Source organism: Corvus kubaryi, unplaced genomic scaffold (assembly GCF_017639235.1).
Source record: "Corvus kubaryi isolate FWS band 111438036 unplaced genomic scaffold, C.kubaryi_AGA036_p1.0 124, whole genome shotgun sequence".
Taxonomy (NCBI): Eukaryota; Metazoa; Chordata; class Aves; order Passeriformes; family Corvidae; genus Corvus; species Corvus kubaryi.
The window spans coordinates 3,297,230-3,316,138 of NW_024580659.1; the positions used below are offsets into that span (position 1 = coordinate 3,297,230).

The 18,909-nt window shown below is 44.2% G+C and overlaps 1 protein-coding gene across 1 annotated transcript in view; it reads left to right on the plus strand.

Moving 5' to 3' along the window:
• The window catches only part of FANCD2 (FA complementation group D2), a 36,386-nt gene extending 17,640 nt beyond the window's left edge, over positions 1–18,746 (plus strand). Inside the window, exons 22-43 of the mRNA XM_042020192.1 lie at positions 15–88; positions 177–317; positions 1,279–1,379; positions 1,684–1,799; positions 3,200–3,308; positions 3,817–3,915; positions 4,847–4,956; positions 5,155–5,301; positions 6,408–6,524; positions 7,355–7,483; positions 7,679–7,794; positions 9,300–9,413; positions 9,974–10,101; positions 11,423–11,522; positions 12,252–12,374; positions 13,125–13,218; positions 13,771–13,842; positions 14,683–14,721; positions 15,170–15,244; positions 15,433–15,507; positions 17,923–18,069; positions 18,591–18,746. Coding sequence (XP_041876126.1) covers positions 15–88; positions 177–317; positions 1,279–1,379; positions 1,684–1,799; positions 3,200–3,308; positions 3,817–3,915; positions 4,847–4,956; positions 5,155–5,301; positions 6,408–6,524; positions 7,355–7,483; positions 7,679–7,794; positions 9,300–9,413; positions 9,974–10,101; positions 11,423–11,522; positions 12,252–12,374; positions 13,125–13,218; positions 13,771–13,842; positions 14,683–14,721; positions 15,170–15,244; positions 15,433–15,507; positions 17,923–18,069; positions 18,591–18,743 — 2,379 coding nt within the window. The 3' untranslated portion in view covers positions 18,744–18,746. The remainder of the gene's footprint in view (positions 1–14; positions 89–176; positions 318–1,278; positions 1,380–1,683; positions 1,800–3,199; positions 3,309–3,816; positions 3,916–4,846; positions 4,957–5,154; positions 5,302–6,407; positions 6,525–7,354; positions 7,484–7,678; positions 7,795–9,299; positions 9,414–9,973; positions 10,102–11,422; positions 11,523–12,251; positions 12,375–13,124; positions 13,219–13,770; positions 13,843–14,682; positions 14,722–15,169; positions 15,245–15,432; positions 15,508–17,922; positions 18,070–18,590) is intronic.
• The last annotated feature ends 163 nt before the right edge of the window (positions 18,747–18,909 follow it).

Here is an 18,909-nt window from a genome sequence, read left to right on the forward strand (position 1 = left end):
TCCTTTCTTCGTAGGACGAGTTTGGGAAGAGTTTGGTGGAGGACTTTCCCAGTGACTTCGTGGTAGATCTCAGCCCCACAGTGCACGGGTATGCTAATCACAGCTAAAGCATTGATAGTGTTTCTGTCACTGAGAACTGAGGTTGCCAATAAGACCTTGTCCGTCTTTCCTTGCAGTTCATTCTTGTTCCCAGTGAAGTCCTTGTACAATCTGGATGAAGATCAAAGTCAGGAAGCAATTGCCATCAACCTCTTGCCATTGGTGTCACAGAGTGAGCTTGGCAGAGTCACTGCTGGAGCGAGTCACCAAAGTAAAAGGTACTTTGATACTTACATGTGGGATGACTGCAAAGGTAAAGGAAATGTTTTCATTTGTGCACTTCAGGTGCCTGATAAGGAGCTAGTCAGAGAATTTACCAGTTTCCAGTGTTCTCCTCCTTTTTTTGATGTTAAACATACTCAGATAGATTTAAAGGCATAATCTGGTTGGGAGCTGGCAGTCTGTTCTGGCTTAGGCTGTTTAGGTGATCTTGGGTGAGTCATGCTGGTAGACAGTGCTAAACCCACAAATATGCAGCCAAAAATGAAATATGACTGAAAAATAAGGACATTGTCTTTGGCAAATGGAACAGGAAGCATGTAAGATATACAAAAGTCAAGTAAACAGTAGGGCAGTCAAAGTTAAAAGGACCATAGGACTCACAGAATTGTTAAGGTTATAAACGGCTCTCTTTTTTTTATTTGCACCTTCACATTGTTTGTAGTTTATTGTCGTAAGATTTTGTTGGCATTTTAGTTGTGCTTTAAAAAGACGTGATCATTTTAAAATGAGAGAAAATACAGCTAACTTCGCATGCATCTATGGAAAAATGTTGATTTTCCTCACTCAGAATTGGAGCAGTGGCACACTGCAAAACATTGAAGGAGGTTTCTCCACTGCTTATAACTCTGTTGTGCACAATTTCTTACAGATCCTTCTGAATTAGTCAACTTTGGTTTCCACCAGAAATAAATCTGACCCCATTTTTTGTTCATTACAATAATTTTTCTTCCCTTATTTGCTTTTTCAGAAAACTCATAATCACCAGTTATTAGTTTGTGGGAGTTTTTTTCTAACCCACGTGGTGCATTTCTGCTCTGTGTTGCTGGGACTTGCAAGAAGCAAAATAGAAGGCATAGGCAAGGTGGCCTGGGGAGGACACAGGACATAATGGAAAAGTGATGGGCATTCTGGAGATACATAAAACATAATACCCACTCCATTTCTTTTTTCTCCCAGGACAGTGTCACCCATGTGTCTGTCACCCTGTTTCCGGTTGCTGAGGCTCTACACTGCAGAGCAAAACAGTGGAAGTCTGGAGGAGATTGATGCCTTGCTAGGTATGGTAAATGGACTATCTATAGAGCCTGGCTGCCTGCCTTGTTCCTTTGCCAGATCTGTACAGATTTCCTCTGGCCACAGGAAGGATTGTGCATTTTGTGAAGGAGGCTGAGATGCTCTGTGCCCACAAAGTGGAAGGGAGTCAGGGAGACAGTTGTGCTGTCTGAGGATGGAGTGGCTGATGGGCCTTACTCCAAATAGCCACTGGAACTGCTACAGGCTTTGATAAGAGACTTGGTCTATGCAAAAGCCAAAGCATGAGTAGCACACAGTCCAACCTATACTTTTCTTGCTCTGTGCCAGGTTGTCCCCTGTATCTGACTGACGTGGAGGTTGAAGGGAAGCTGGAATCTCTGTCCAAGCAAGAACGTGAATTTCTGTGCTCACTCCTGTTCTATGCTCTCAACTGGTTTCGTGAAGTGAGTAGAGCCTTGTCTGCAGGTTCTGGAGTGGAGGGATGAGGGAAGCCTTGGAGAGTAGAGGTTGTTCAGCCAGGAGAGGGGAAGCCAGAGGGGAGAGAATATTCTGGTCTTCTAATGTGGTCTTTGTCACCTAACAGAAAGGTTGTGCTCCACTTCCAGAGAGGCTATAGAATTTCCTTTCTTGGGGATGCTCTGTACTCTCTGTTCTATACCTCTGTGAGCTGACAGAAGGGTAAAATGCAGTACCTTCATGCAGATTTAGACCATGTATTTGCTACATCAATGGTCAGTGGGATTGTTCCCTGCTGGAGTTATTCTGATAACATGAGAAGGGCAGATTTGGTGCAATTCCACATTCCCAGTCCTCCTGCTCTTCTCCCAGGACTGCCTCTTTCCTGGCAGACCTGGGAAGTGCCAAGGGGTCTTCAGAGCCACAGGTATCACAGAACCTGATGTTGTCTGCTAATTCCTCTTTTACAACTAATATTTTATCTATAGGTGTTGTCATGTTGGAGTGAAAGCTCCTCTGGACTCAGGCCTAGAGGGAAGCCAAAGCACAGGGGTTGAATTAAAACCTTTAGATAAGCTGAGATACATGAAGTCACACCAAAGTGAAATAGAAATACAGAGTTTTAACTTTTAGTAGAAATATATGCTAAGTGCCTTAAACATTAAAAAGCTGCAGCAGAGAACTTAAACACAGTTTTTATTGCAGCAGTGTTACCTTTTCACAGAATTTCTTTACTTTAGACAAAATATAGATAGAATTATACTGTTCACATTTTTTAGATAGAGTGTTCACATAAACAATAAGAGCTGATAGAAACTATATAGGCAAATCTGTGTAATACCTATGTAACACTTGTGTAAGGCTTATGACTGTTAGAATTAGACCAGGATAGGTTAAAAAAAGAAAGACTAGAAACGTGTGTTAATTTTATTAGTCAATTAACAAATATAATCCACACTTCTGTAAGAAAGAATTGGAGAAGGAACTAGAATTAGAAGAAGCTGTTCTGCCTGCTGTTTGCCTGCTGTTGCTGCTTGGCCGTATCATGTAACCCCTTCGAACTCTGCCTTCAAGAATCTATGAGACTATGAAATAAAGAACTCAGCAGAACAGCAGCCTCCTCTGCTCTCTCACCCTCTTCCGAAAAGGAGGGGTGTCCCATCAAAAGCTCAACATTGTCCTATCTCTTTTTATAGATTGCACCAATTATATCCATGTTCTTATGGGCTTCTGAAGGGCTTTGTTCATGCCATCTGAACCTGGTCACACAGGCCACTTGTGCTGTGTCGTGTGTTCATTCAGGACTTGAGAATGTTATTCAGAAAAGAAAAAGTAGCAACGTGGGTACAAATCTCCCTAATTCAGTGAGCTTGGTTTGTATCTCTAGGTTGTAAATGCCTTCTGCCAGCAACAGGATGCTGAGATGAAGGGGAAAGTTCTAACTCGATTACAGAACATCACAGAGCTGCAGAATGTGCTGGGAAAATGCTTGGCAGGTGAGTACGAAACATTTGTACATTTTGGGCCTGTACCAGCTGTGAAGTGAAAGGAATTGTTTTAGACATCAATGGAGGAAGCATATGGTAACACACACTGCAGTTTTACAGTGGCCTAAAAGTTCATGCATGGACAGCTATAATTTTCAGTTTGTCCAAATCCAAACTGCTCTTCTTAATCACTTCCTCAGTGAGGAGCACACAAATTACACACTCTAGAGTCACGAACTTTTGCAGATCCCCAAGTACTGACACACCTTGTCCATCTCCCAATAGCCTGCCCAGATCCCAGGCACTCTAATCTGCTCCACTGCTCCCCTCCTCACTGCTATTCCAGCTCACTGCTCGATAGCAGACACACAAACTCTTACACTTATCTCACAGGCACAGACTTGACATTTTCACCAGGACAGTGAAATATATGGTACTTTCTTTAGATATGTATCTGGCCTGTATGTTGTCATTTAGGAGCTGAATTAACACAATTTCTACATTTTGGCTCTTTCAGTGACCCCTGGCTATGTCCCACCACCAGCTACCTTTGACTCTGAAGCCCCGGAGGCTGCACCATCCATTAATGCTGCTGGTCCAGCCAGGAAAAGGAGTGGTAAAGATAATTTAAAATGTTTAAGCAAACAGATGTGATGGGGGTTGACTGGCAGATTGCACTGCAGCCATTGCACTTGTGTGTGCCTAAAGCACTAAATTCTTGGCAACGTCAATCTAGCTTGAAATTTTACCTCATCAACTCCTGTTGCAGCTGAAGTGGAGATGGAAAAATATCCTACACCAAACAGGTGTTGGATGGTCTGTCTCCTTGGCTAAAGCTGATGCATAGCATTTAACAGTGAAAATCCAGGGCTTTCATTGATTGCTTTCACCTGCCAAAGTACTTTCTGCAGCATTAAGTTCTGTCTTTGATGGGTTTGTGGCATCATCTGGTACTGAACCTGTGGCTTGAGCTGCCTTGCAAACCCCTGAGCTTTAGGTTGTACCTAACCAATGTTTTGGGAACCTTGTCATGGCTCTGCTGCACAAGGAGCTCTTTCCTTCATCCTTTCCCATTGCTAGCTCCCACAGAGAAGACGCAGAACTTGCCTTTCAGTTTTCAAGCTGAAGCAGATTTGCTTTGTTTTTCCTGTTTGTAGTTCTGTTTCTAGATAAGATTTATTTCTAGTTTAGATTAGCATTTCCTGGGAACATGTCTGCCTTAAGCCAAAGTGGACAAAAATTCACATTCCATTCAATGAGAACAACTGGAGGAGGCCACAGATCAGAATGCCTTTCCCTCCAGTGCCACACCTATTGTGCAGGGTCTGGGCCTGTCATGTAGGAGTGTGTTTGAGGCAGAAGGAAAGTTTTGACTGTCTTCTGCAGACAAGAGAAGGATCCATCACTTTAGATACTGCACTTTGAAGGAGCACTTCATTTATGGACCTGTGCTCTGTGCTTTCTTAGTCCTGGTTAAAATACAGCCTGTGCTGTCCAGTGCTGAGCACAGTGTAGCCTTTGATTCTGAAGTTGCCTCTCTGTTTAAGGAAGGAAAAAGAAAGCTGATGGCAGCAAAGCTGGCTCTGCAGATCGTTCTCAAGCAGATGACAGTTCTGAGGGAAACCAGCCTGATACTGAGCTCTCCGAGCTGGACAAGGTAGGTGTATAGCCCTGGGGACTTGCAAGGAAGACAGAACAGGGAAGATGCCATAGATGCATAAACAAAAGCTTTGAGACAGGGGTTGTTCATTCCAAAGTTAATCACAGTCAGTGGCTGAATTCTGCTTTCTGGCACCTGCCTCCCATCAGAATTTTGAAAATTGCCCCTGCAGAGGCCACTCTCCTGCCATTTCAGACTGCTGCTGATAGAGAGGCAGGAAGTCCTCTGGCACAGCTGCAGAGCTATCGCCCGTACTTCCGAGAGCTGGACCTCGAGGTGTTCACCGTGCTGCACTGTGGGCTGCTCACAAAGTCTGTCCTGGACACAGAGATGCACACAGAGGTGAGTGGAGCAGCCTGAAACCCACACTGGTGAGGCTTTGTGTAATGGCCTCTCTCAGAGGCCTTGGCCCTCTCTGTTCCACTGAAGTGCACAACAGGTTGGTGTTAAGATGTGTTGGTCCAGGGCTGTGAGCTGGGGACCAGGAGAGCATTTGGCCCCAAGTACTTCAAGGCACTGAGAAAAAAAGGACTTTCCTGAGAAGAACTGGTATGTCATAAAGCAATGTTAAAAACAAACTAATGTAAATATTGCATAAAAGGAGAAAGATACTGTATAACATGTCTAGAAGGGGGGAAGAAAGGGGCTCTAATATTGAGCACAGGTAAGCTATGGGGTGGTAAATACATGAAGTACTGCCTATCAAAAAGAACCTGTGGCATAAAGTAAAGCCTGTATTGCAAAAACTCAAGTGTCTCAAGGCATCAGGAGATCCTAAACAGCACAAATGTGGGACTGGAGTCATGGAGGTGCTCTCAGTGAGCAGGTTCCCGTGTATCATCTGGGAGCTTGTATAAAACTGCATTGCTATGGCTGTGGAAAATAGAAGTGCTCAATTTTGTTACCCTCCTTGTAGGCAGGCTGAGTCCATCTGGAGTCTCATTTTGTCAGGCTACAGTAAATGCATAAAATGCGAAAAGGCCATGGCAGGCTGGAGCACAGCCTGGTCTGCCCTTGCAGGACAGCTGTCTCTGTGCATGCAGGTCACAGGCCAACTGGAAGTCTCTTGGGCCATGTGGCATTATTTCAAATTAACTTCTTGGCTGTTACTTGGTGAATTTTGTGACTCTTTGGGCTTAAACCTCTTTTTATCCTCAGGAGCTTATTTTCAATGTCAATGTCTATAAATCTGTTCTTCCTCAGTTGTTAAGTTGTACTGACATTGCCTCAGCTGTTTAGAGCATCAGGATGGCTTTGTCCTTTGAGTAAGTGGAACCAGTGCCCCATACCTGCCATGGGGGAGCCATAAAACCAGTCATCTACCAAATAAGTCCCTCCTGAGGTTAACTAATCCAGGAGACATAACTGGAAACAGAGAGGGTAAACTTGAGCTTCAGGGCACTACCGTTACATCTGCGTCCTGGGATTAACTGTTCTTTTCATTGCAGGCTTGTGAAGTTGTGCAGCTGGGGCCTGCTGAGCTTTGCTTCCTTCTGGATGACCTGTGCTGGAAGCTGGAACATGTGCTGCCCTCGGGCTCCACAAGGAGGGTGCCCTTTCCAAAGGCAAGAACAGCAGCACATCAGGGGCCTCCAGGGCTTTCCCGAGAAATGTTTTTCAGAATTATTTTCATTTGGTAGTTGAATGGAAGTGTGACACCCAGCTCTGTGCTAGAGCAGCCCTTGCTCTTTCAAAAGAGACTTGTGTACACTGCTTTTGCTGAAGTGTTTGCAGCATCTGGTTCTCTGCACATCTCAGGAAAGGGTTTTTAACTGAGGGAGTTTTGTAGCCTCAAAACTCAAGTGACCCTTTTCCTAGCCCTCCCTGGGGAGACTGGCTGTGCTGTTCAAGAAGCAACCCAGGTTATCCAGGCCAGATGGCTGCAGCAGCCAGCAGAAGCTGCTGCATCCATGTTTCTGCTTTTTCTGCATTGGAAATCCCCCTGAGTGCAGGGACTCCTTGCTGACGCCTTCAGGAGAAAAGTAAATGCATGTCCCACTGCATTAAACTGAGAAATGCACTGCAACCTGATGGGCTCTGTCATATTCATTGTTCTTGTTTTTCTACCTATCTTAATTCCCATGTGCAGAGACTGCCTTCACTTAGTGTTTGAGTAAAGTGTTGAATTCTCTGATCTTAAAGGTGTTTTCCAACCTAAATGATTCTCTAACAGAGCTGTGTGTCACATCAGTTTTATCATTTTAGTCAAATGTTATGCACTTGTCTGAGTTGGTGGTGCTTGTTCAGCAGAAGCCATCTTTCCTACCCTGTGACCCTCCCTGACCCTGTATGACATCAGGAATTGCACTGCTTGGCAGCAGTCTAAGATGTAGCAATTGAGGTTATTTTCAAGAAAGGCTGATGAAACAACTTTTAACTTTTGGGTTTGCTGCAGGAAAGAGGCAACAAGGATATTGGCTTTTCCCATCTGTGTCAGAGATCCCCCAAGGAAGTTGCTACGTGTGTGGTTAATCTACTAAAGCCATTGTGTAAGCACATGGAGAACATGCACAACTACTTCCAGGTCAGTTGGCAGCAAGTTTGACCAAAAAACCCTCAAGTTTTGTCTCCTGTAAAGATATTTTCCATTTTGTTTGGGGGAAAAAGAGTCACTTTGTTTTCTTGAGGTTTTTTAAACATGGAATTTATGGAAATGGATTCTTGTGCCATTATCTTTGTTTGGAATAGCATTTAATGAATTATTTGTTCTGTATTAAAGGCAGCTGTACAAAATCAGGGTGCAGAAGATGAACCAGGAGTGAACATCCAGGAGCATCAGCTGATGTCCTCTTGCTACCAACTGCTGTTACTGACTTTTCGCTCCTTATTTGCTTGGTGAGTTTAAAAGAAAAGTCCATAGCTGTACCCATTTATTGCTTCCTCTTCTTGTTTCTTTCCTTTAAAGTGTTTGCACCCTGTGAAAGGCCTGCCAGTTATGTAAAACAACCCACTGGAGTGGGTGGAGACTTCTAAGCACTTCTTAGTTAAGCCAGGCTTCATTGCCTGATTGTGAGCTGCGCTAAAGCTGTAGGCGATGAAGCGCTGAGCTGGGTAGAATTCAGTCAATGGGCTTTTGGGTCAAGATCAGCATAAGAGTTATTCTGGCACACCTAGCTGTGAAACTTCCATTCTGCCTAGGGATCCTGGAATTTCTTACCCATCCTTTCCCATTTCCTTCCCCTCATCCTTTGCTAAATTGTCACTGCCAGAATCCTGAGTGATAGAAGAATTTCTTCTGCAAAGGAAAAGGACGAATGTGCATTGGCAACAAGCCAATGCTATTGATGCATTCAAGCTGGATTCACAAATGTCCAACTCGGAAATGCTTGTGCAGCCTGCAGACTTCTGCATCTGTTAACATAATCCAGGATAGTATCATAAAAGTTTCTTTCTAAACCCCAATTTAGATTTGCATGTGGAAAGCATTTTACCTTTGTTGTACTTCATAAACAGTAGTAACTGCATAAAAAGTCAAGTCTGAGGTCTGCCTTTCCTGTTGGCCACTACTGGAACCTCAAGACCCCAGATCCACTCCTGACTATTCCCAGATTTGTCATTCTTTCTTTAGCCAGAGTGAATGTTGGTTGTTCATGAGCCCATCTATCTTGTAAATCAGAGAACCTGGTCCACTTTGTAACAGGCAGCTCAAGCTCAGTTTTGCTGTCCAGTATAAAATATTTCTGTTTTGCTGTAGGTCAGACAGCTATATACTGGGGTGAGCTGTCCATCCACTACATTCAACAAATTACAGCTCCTTTTACATATGTTTAGTCAAGGCCTCTTATATTACCAGTTGTTCGTTAACTTGTGTGGTACAGGTGCACTTGAGCATTACCATTATCAAGCCCACCTGTTCAGTCTGTAGAATTGGAATGTGGATGTATTTGAGCTTTTCTAGCATACATACCCTCACAGACACTGTGCAAGAAATAATGAAGATCTTTAGAGTTTTCCTCCCTGTTAGGCTCCTACCTGTTGTTCAGGAGGTGACCACCACCCACAATCACTGCATTCGGACAGCAACTGTCATTATACATTCTCTTATTTTCAGGTCTCCATAGCTTTGGCTTAGTATATATGGACCTCCAGTTATGGGAAATGGCCTCTCCTCACCAAGCTAGAGCTGTAGTCTAACTGAAAAGTTCGTATTGTTTGTGCTCAAGGCTTTCCATTCCCATTGAGTTTTCAATTTTTTGTGTCCCTTTATAACTTTCATACTGCAGGACTCTTCTTGAGTATCCAGCTCCTCTACTTTTCATCTTGCCAAATATGCTTAGATAAGCATTTGCATCTGATAGCTCTTCTAATCTGATGTTGAACTGGATTATTTTCCCCCTCAGGAATGGTTTTTCTCAGCATGAAAATACTGACTTGCTGAGGTCAGCTCTCCAGGTGCTTGCAGACCGACTAAAGCCAGGAGAGACAGAGTTTCTTCTTCTTGAGGAACTGATAAGGTAGAATCTATTTCACAAGGCTTGAAATGAACAGATTTCAGGGATTTTTCCCCGTTTTGTGTGGGCATTATGGGTAAATGTGTGTTTGGGAGCTCTCATAGAGACTACACTCACTTCAAACAGAGCTTTGTACTTAATTGAATGGCAGTGTAGTCAAACCTCATGAAAAGGAGTGAAAAATATAAAATGTAAAATACGCATGAATCTGTGGATCTCATTTGTTTATATGCTGTTTGAGACAAGGAGATTAGTAGGATTCACAGAAGGAATGACTGTGTTCTGGAGAGTTAAAATGCTTACAGGTACACTAGGCAAAAGCAGTATATAAAGCTGTTGCTAGACTTAGAGTGGCTGGGGCTTGAGGGAAGTTTCTCAGTGACTGAATTCCTATGTATTAGTGGCTGATAATGCTTTCTTCAGAAGGGCACTGCCAGGGACAAAACACTGGGATAGGGAGACTTGGATATGAGATGGTGTAGTGCTTCCTTTTTATTTATGTGTGTCTGAGACATTACCCTGTCTACACTGTTTTTACCTTTTCCCATTCCTGTTACCCTCAGTGAGAGTTTTCAGTACCTCCTGAATTTCCAGCAGAGTGTTCCCAGCTTCCACTGTGCCTACATCCTCACTCAGCTCCTGATTGCCATCGCTGAGAAACCCATGTCTGGCTGGAAGAAGGAGAAAATGGGTAATGTGTGAAGAGCCACTCATCTCAGATTAGTTTTTTTGTGGTCTTTGGCCTTTTAAGGGAGAGATTTCCCTTTTGCATCCTGGTAATCTCACTGGGTGAACAGTCCTAGCCATTAACGAAGGGAACAACTGTAAATATATCGGAACCTCTTTGGTATTTGTTCTGCTGTGCCTCAGTCACATGCAGACAGGCAGACTCCAGCTCTCTTAGCTGGTGTTTTTAAAAATGAGAGCTTCACAGCTTTTAGGAGTTCTAAGCACGAGCCTGCTGTTCAGTGTTGGTACCAGTTTAATCACTGGTTATGGAGGTGACTCATCACAGACTTAATCTGATGTGACTTCCTACTGTAAGTACAGATGTTTGTGACAGCTCATTTCCAAAATTTATGGAAATGAGCTGCAAATACAGCTGTTACTCCAGGGCAGAAAAAGGAAAACCTGTAAGTTCTTAGACCCATGCAACAAATGTTTTCAGTTAAGAAAGTTCCTCTCATGGATTGGGACCCATTATGTAAGATAAACAGCAGATAAGGGACAGACATGGTTGTAGGGAATATACAAGAAAACTACTTGGTCTCCACTTCAGCACACACTGAAATTAAGACTCCAGACAGTTGCCTCTCTCAGCCATTCCTTGTCATACTAAGACACCTCTAGAATTTGTCCTTCTCCAATCCCCATAGCCACACAGAATTGTAAGTTCCCTCTTTAAAGACTATTTTACTATTTTAAACAGTCCCACTTTGGGAGAGCTACTGACTGAGTGTGGTAGGGAATAAGATATTTTAACTAATCACTTCCTGATTTTAAACATTTCTGCAAGAGATAAGTGGGTTTGTTTGCAGTTTTGATTTCAGAAATCTGTAAACTTTAAACTTGTCTTTTCACATTTATTATTATAGTGCTGTGGCCAAAGGGCCAAGTCACTTGTTAGTGGAATTCCATTTCTAGAAATGGATACCCTAAGGGTTGCATATGGCCTAATTAAAAGCAAACACATGGCACACTGTAGGAACTGCCAAACAAATAAGGTTTAACTTAAGTTTGTCAGAAATGGCCAGAGGTGGATCATGGTTCTGATGTGAACAGGTATTCCAGACCAGGGACACACTGGATGTGCAAATATTTTGTTATCATGATATATATCCTTTTGGCCTTGCAGCTTTTTAGGGAAAATGCATTCTGACTTAGAAAGTTCAGGCACATGAGGAGTAGTGATATTATGATCTTTCAAAAAATCATTTGAACACGCTGCTTTTATATGGAAGAAGGAATTTTTTGGATTCTTCTTTCACTAAGTTATCCCTTATATTCCACAGCTTCTCTAGCAAAGCAGTTCCTCTGCCAGTCCTGGGTAAAGCCCAGTGGAGACCGAGAGAAGGGCAGCCAGTTCAACAGTGCCCTGCACACCCTGCTCTGGTAAGGCTCAAGCCATTCCCTCAGGCAGGCCAAGACACTCTTTATTTTAATGATTACTGTTGCTGCAGAGGAATGGCCCCTCTGAATCACAACCCTCATGCTTGCACAGCTTGGCCTAAAGCCCTGTTTTTACACTGTTTCTAAAGCACAGTTTCTTTCTTGGTTTGAAGTGTGAGGGCCAGCTGAGCACCTTTCCTCATCAGGTCCTCTGTCACTTGTGTCAGGAAATTCTCATCAATGCCCTCCAGGAGACTCCTGGATTGCTTATGCCCTGCTGGGCTGTCCTTCCAGCAGGTGTCACAGTGGTTAGTCTGCCATGAGGATCAGGGCCTGCAACATGGGGGTGGGTACTCCTGGCTGTAGAAGGCTTTGTTGGCTTGTTCCTGATACAGGTGGCCTACAGCAGGCAGCCATTTCAGTGTCACCCATACTTCTTGGATGTTCTCTTTCATAAAGGGCAATTCCACTTCATCCTCTTCCCAGCCTGTCCTTCCTAAACATAAGAATGAGGAAATACTGAATCTAGGTACGTTTCAGATCATGGTAGCTTTTAATGACATCACTGTGAGAGTTCTAAGCAGTGCTTTGGGGTTTCCTGCATGTGATTACCTTCGGCAGGGAAGAGCTTGACAGTTTTAGGCCACATGTTTCAGGTAGGGTGGTGTTCAAGGCCTTGTCGTGTCATTCTGCATAATATCTACTGATCAGCTATGCTGGTTTTGGATTTAGTGTCTACCTGGAGCACACAGATAACATCCTGAAAGCCATAGAGGAAATCTCCGGTGTTGGTGTTCCTGAACTGATGAACTCTGCCAAAGATGGATGTTCTTCTACTTATCCTACCCTAAGCAGGTAATTATAACAATAGAAACCTTGAATTCTATGATATGCATAATGGCAATTTCTGCTTTTAAATACTTAGTTTTCTTATTTTGGGGCCTGTTATGGTTTCATGTTGGTACTGTGGTGGCTACTCTGGACACTTGTAAACATTGTTTTGGCACTATGCAACAGGGTAGCACATGGTAGCTTTATGCCAAAGTGGAATGTCCCGTGCTGAACATGATGTTGAGTTTATTGCTGTGAACCATTTTAACTGGAAAATGAGCTGCTGTCTGTCATCAGGTGTGTTGTCTCTGTGCTATTGTGGTGGTATAAAGCACTCCAAAAATCACCCTCAGAGGCCGGGGGTGGCTGTAGGCAATCCTGGGCTGGTATGCAGTGTGCAAAAATGCACTCAGGGTGCTGCTGCCTGGCATAGGAATGTGGAAGCAGGGATGAAGAATATTCCTGCACTCTGAAACTTCCTAAATCATCTTATGCTGAGAGCTACAAGCCTTCTATTGTGCACCCCCAGAGCTACAAGGAAGTGGTGGTGTCTAGGTGTGGTTCATATCGGGGCAGTGGTAGTGACTTCCCAGGATTCTCCATCTGTTTGGGCAATTGGGCTGGGCTAGACATGGTTATGAGTCTTAATCCTGTGATTTCCTACTGAGAAGGATGCCCAGCTGGGCAACATTTGGGTTTTCCCCACCATTTTGGTGACAAGCAGCCTATCTAGATACTCAGAGCTGACTTGCAGTTTTTTCATTTTCTCCATAGGCAGACATTCCCAGTTTTCTTCAGAGTAATGATGGCTCAGCTGGAGAGTTCAGTGAAAAGCATCCCAGCTGGGAAACCATCAGACTCAAGTGAGGTAGGAAAATAAATGCACTGGACTCTTTGAGGGGAACAAAGCTCAAGTTAAACTGGACAGTACAATAAAGATGTATAACTTGGAAAGGAATTTACTTCTGAACTTTGTGTAGGAAATGCACTCAGACACCTTCATTCATCAATGTATATCAACACTGATATACAGGGGGACATATAAGGAGCATCTTTTTCTCCTGATTTGCACCATGTCAAAAATGTAGTAAATCCAGCAGAAGCTGTAACCAGAAAATAGGCATTAATGAGCAAATTACTAAACTGTGCAGTTGTTCTGCACGTCTGTGTGGGAGCACAACATTATTTTGCAACCAAGAGCTGCTCTGAGAGCAAGGAACTGAGTTAACTCCCAGCACTTAAAGCCACAGGCTGGAATTGCCGTGGAGTGTTTTTGCTGTGATACATATGCTTGTGGTGAAGCTTTGTTCCTCTCTCTTCAACAACAGCAGTGCTTTGGGTACAGCAACTGCTGAAAGCACATCCAGCAAGGTGAGAGGAAATGCACCATCTTGGGTTATTGTCCCCTTGCATCCCATAGGTGCAACTGGAGAAGCTGCTGCGCTGGAACATTGCTGTGCGGAATTTCCACATCCTCATTAACTTGGTCAAGGTGAGCTTCTGGTTGTCCTGCCTTTACCTTCAAATTCCCAGCAAGGCCTGGTGTTCCCAGGCTCATGAACACTGGGGAAAAACGTGCAGTGTGACTGACTAGTGGAACAACCTGAGGGTGGTAATTAAAGCCAGTAATAATCTGTGCCCAGTCCCACTGGATGAAATATTTCCCTCCGTCAGTTTTGGAGCTGGTTCTTTGAGTGTCTGTAAGTGTGATACTGTTTGGGGCAGAAGGTGATAGCACAGCTGCACTGTTCTTCTTGGGAAGGTTGGTCGTTGTTTATTTTTACATATCTGCAGGGATAATTGGCAAGCCCAGGTTTTTCAAGTCCAGGTTTTTCTATACAGCAGCATTCACTGGAGCCCTACCTGTGCTCCAGATGCCTTTTGAGAGCATAAAGGGTAGAGCTGGACCACTTAGCTCAGTTTTGTCCATAGTTCAGTTTAGTCCATAGCAGCACCAGGGTACCTTCACATTATTTTGCCCATCTCAGTTTTGCTTTGTTCATTATGTGGTTATTTGCCCATCAGCTGGGCTTGGGTCCCAAACTGTTAAGAACTTTAGACTCATTGAGATGATTTTGTGCCATCTGCAAAAGGTGCACCTTAGACCCCCAAACAGCCATCCTGTCAAGGGCTTCCACCTGAGAGCCACGACAGTTCATGTGCTTATGTGATGTTCCTGCTGAAAGTTGAGAGTGGATGTTGCCTTAAAGCAGAGTTCACACATTCACAGGGGTGTGCCATGAAAGGCTGTTTTCAATTGGGTGCTGTTGCTTACATGGTTTTTTTAGACTTGTGGACTGATCTGACTCTTACTTTCCTCTTGTCCATGTAGGTGTTTGACAGCAGGCCTGTACTCAGCATCTGCCTGAAGGTAAGCAAGAGTTCAAAATAACTGAAGAGAGCAGTTTAAGTACCAGCTTTTTTGAATCATTGCCTCCAGTGCAGTAGAGTGGGTACTGGATTCTCTGGAAGAAGCAGATACTGTGTTCCTTATACTTTGCTATACATATATATGCATAGTGATTCTAACATCTTGCATTTAGTTCAGTTTTATTCCCAGGTGCCTGGTGGATTAAACCAGGGATGTGTACAATGATGAGACCTTGTCCTTCTAGCCTCTCTTTGCAGTGATTAAAGTGGGATGCTTTACTGAGCCTATATATTCCAGTACAGCCTTCACATGAATATAATCTTCTTCTAAGCAAGAACAGCCTCTGGGGTAGCTTGGAAGAATGTATCATTATCTCATCTGACTTTGTGATGGTTCTTTGAAAAGGAGTTTAAATTTGCTGTCTGATACATTTATCACTCTTTTATAGTACGGCCGCCTCTTTGTAGAAGCGTTTCTGAAGCTTGCCATGCCTCTTCTGGACCACAGCTTTAAAAAGCACACGGTAATCCTGGGGACAGAACTGGCTGCAACCAGTTGGGAATCATGACTGATATTTCCTGCATACACACATCTTACCTCTATATCATAACCCTTTGAAAGGATTGCTAAGACTAATGCTGTTTCAATATTCTTGTTTCTCTATGGAAAAGTCCTTTGAGAATGATTTGCTGGTCTACTTATTTATTGCAGGATGATGTTCAGAGTTTGCTGAAAACCTTGCAGCTGAGTACCAGGCAACTTCATCACATGTGTGGCCATTCCAAGGTAAGATAAGTTCCAATTGCAGCACAAACTCCTGTCCTAAGGATGGTATTATTTCCCTTCCACTGCTTTTCCAGGGCACAGGCAGGTTCTACTTGCACACTTCCAGCAGTGTCTGTGCAAACAAAACTCTGAGAGAAGGTGAAATAGCCTTGTTTAATAGCCCAAAAGTTGAAGCATTTATTCTGGAAGTGGCTGACTTGGATGTTAGATGAGGTTGGCATAATATTTTTTAGGCCAGAGGTTCTGGACATCTTTGGTTGTTGGCATCTGTACAGGGGGTGTTTCCAAGGACACAAGCTAAGACCTTAGAGACCTTGAACAAAGTACAGATGCCAGACTGATAATATAGGAGAGAAGCTTTGCCAGTCACAGGAATCAGCAACAGGAGGCAAATGGGGAAAAGCCCTGCTCAAAGTCCTCTTGAGGTGGCTTTTCTGTTGTTATGTTGGCAAGGGCAAAGGGAGAAGGAGGAGGGTGGTAACACACTGCCTGTCTCTGTAGGAGACTTGGGGCAGGAAGGAAGGAGAGGATTAGAACTTTGCTTACAGTGTGGAGAGACAGTGCTTGTTGCAAGAGAGAGTCACACAGAAGAAGAAAGAACTTCATGTGTGCTGCTTTGTTCCCAACTCCTAAAAGGTTCATGAACACTTGTCCAAGAAGGGAGCTTTACCAAAGTAGTTGAAGGTGGAAAGCCAGCTACCAGCATGGCTCCCAAGCCAGATTTGCTACCCATTTAGGCCAGAGCTGGCATCAGGAGCATAGAAATTTAGCTGAAGATCAGAACATGCTGTTGCAGCTCTCAGCACAGGGTGAGAATTGGAAGCTGGCACAAACCCTGACAATGCTAAAAAGTCCTTCTTGTGTTTGAAAATGAAATCCTCATGCCTGCTTTAAAGTCACAATTCACCTTGTAAGCAGGATAACAGCATTGCAGCTTTCCATGTCATGTTTGTCTTTGCACTTGATCAGCATTTTCAAGCACTGTGTCCCCTGGTCCCTGTTAGCACAGAGCTGCAATTAGTGAGCACCCAGTTCTGCCGCTGCTCTGGTACAGGTCTCTGTGCCAAATCATTTTGCAAGAATGAGAAGGCAGAAACTGAATCTGGGGCAAGTAAATGTATGCCATGAATGCTCCATACTTGTTTGAAGAGGAGCTGACAACCAACATTTGTTAAACCAACCTTGATTTCACTTTCATACAAACCTCATGGATTCTCACTGACCCGTTGTGCTGTGTGACCTAAGATTTGTCACTCTCCCTCAATACGTGTGGCTTTAAAGAGCATTACACAGCAGGCAACAGCAATCAGCTTCCCCTGTCATTTCCCCTTTCACACCAAGCCTCTTTTCTATTTACATATCTAACCCTGGGCGTGTGGACAGTTTCTGGAGACAGATTTTTGCCAATGCCGTGGCACTTTGTTGAGTCTCCAAACTGCCTGCACACAGCTGGGCAGGTTCCAGGGCCCAGGGAGCGCTGTGAGTGTTGATTGTGTCATTAGCAAGGGTTTTGCTGTTTTGGTTCTGATTAGTGCTGATGATTGCTTGGTCCTGCCTGTTACACAGGCTAGAGAACAGCTTGCTGTTGGTAATCAGTTACCCATTCCCTGTTGGCAGAACTTGAAGCAAAGCAGTGTCCCTCTGCTCAGGCATGTTGAACTCTTCCAAGAATGCAGGTGACCTGAATTCAGAGTATATCTAATGAGAACATCTTAATCCCAGAATATTACAAAGTATTCCTATGAAAGAGGAAAATACTTATGTACAAAAGAATTGTGCAGGTTTTGGCAGGTTGACAGGCTTTCTGGTTTAGCAATGACTGCAGAATCTGTACTGCAGATTGAAGCCTAGCAGGAGGAGATGCTCACCCAGAGCTAAATCTCTTACGATACCTGGCATAGCTGCCCTTCCTCTGGTGGTTTTTGCTTACAGCAACTCCATCTGTTCCTCCTGTCCTAGTTCTCCAAAAGCCAGTGCTTTTTTGGTCCAGAGAAGCTGAGTTTGGAGATTATAGTGCACACACATGCCGTGCAAAGGAATTGCATGAGGCATTGAGCAAGAAAAGATTGTGTTGGAAGTGGTGTATTTAACACCTTTTCTCATTTTTTCTTTTCTAAGCTTAGGAATTCAGCAGAGGAGTTACTAGCCTCTCTCTAGAATTCATGACAAAAACTGAGGCTTCTTTTTTAATCTGAGTGAATATAGATGTTTGGATTGTTACAAGGGATCATTTTAGACAAAATACTGATCTGAGCTTTATTTTTTAACAATAGCTGTAATTTGGCCAAGAAGTGATGTAATCTGGCCAAGCTTTGTGGGGTTCATGTCCATCCCACCTGGTAACCGATGGCTTTTAAACAGCCAGAACACTTAGGCAAGAATCAGTCCTCATCAGATTTTATTATTGTTTCATAGATTCACCAAGACATTGGACTGACCAACCATGTGCCTTTGTTGAAGAAGTCCCTGGAACAATTTGTGTACCGAGTGAAGGCAATGCTGGCATTCAACCACTGCCAGGAGGCTTTCTGGGTCGGCATCCTCAAAAATCGGGATCTTCAGGTGAGCATCACTGCCCTGCCTGGGGCAATTAAAATCTGGGAGAGAACAATGCTCATTTTGTCCCGACAACTCTAAATCTCCCCTTGTGCATGGGTATAGCCAAAAGGCCAAATTCAGTGTGAGCATAGTACAGTCATGTCTAGTGCAGGAGAAAGAAGCATTTTATTTCAAGATTAAGAATCTTCATCTCTAGGCTCTTGCACTGAAGGGTCAGATTTGATTGTAATGAACAGGTATGGGGATTTTTTGGCTGTTCCTTGGCAAGAACTTCATTCACAAGAGGGAAGAGATAAAGGTTATTTGAACAGGTTCCCACACTTTCACGTGTGGCTTTAAAAGAAGCCAGTTCCGGCTCTTCATCTTCCACTGTAGAAGCAGGACAGTTAAACAAAACCTGATTTTTTTTTACTCTAAGTCTTTTTATTTAAGAAGACAACAAAATGCCCTTTTCTTCCATCCCACCCTGGCATGCTTTGGCCGCTTCGCATACACTCAGTCCAGATCTTTCGCGTTCATCTTAGGGAGAAGAAATTCTGACTCAGGCCTCTGAGGAGAGGGGCTCGGATGAGGACGAGGAGGACTCGGCGGAGAGCCCCACTGAGGAGGTACAGCAGGGGCTGCCGGGCTGCGCCTCTCGAAGGCGGCGGAGGGCGGGGGTGCAGCTCCGGCGCTGACGGCAGCGCGTTCCGCAGGAGCCGAGCGGCAGCGACACGGACGGCGGCGAGGAGCGCGGCGAGGAGCGCGGCGGGGCCGGGCCGGGGCCCTCGGCAGCGCGCCCCGAAGCCCCCGAAGGGCCAACCCCGCCCGCCCCCGCCGGAACTCAGCGTATGCGAAGCGGCC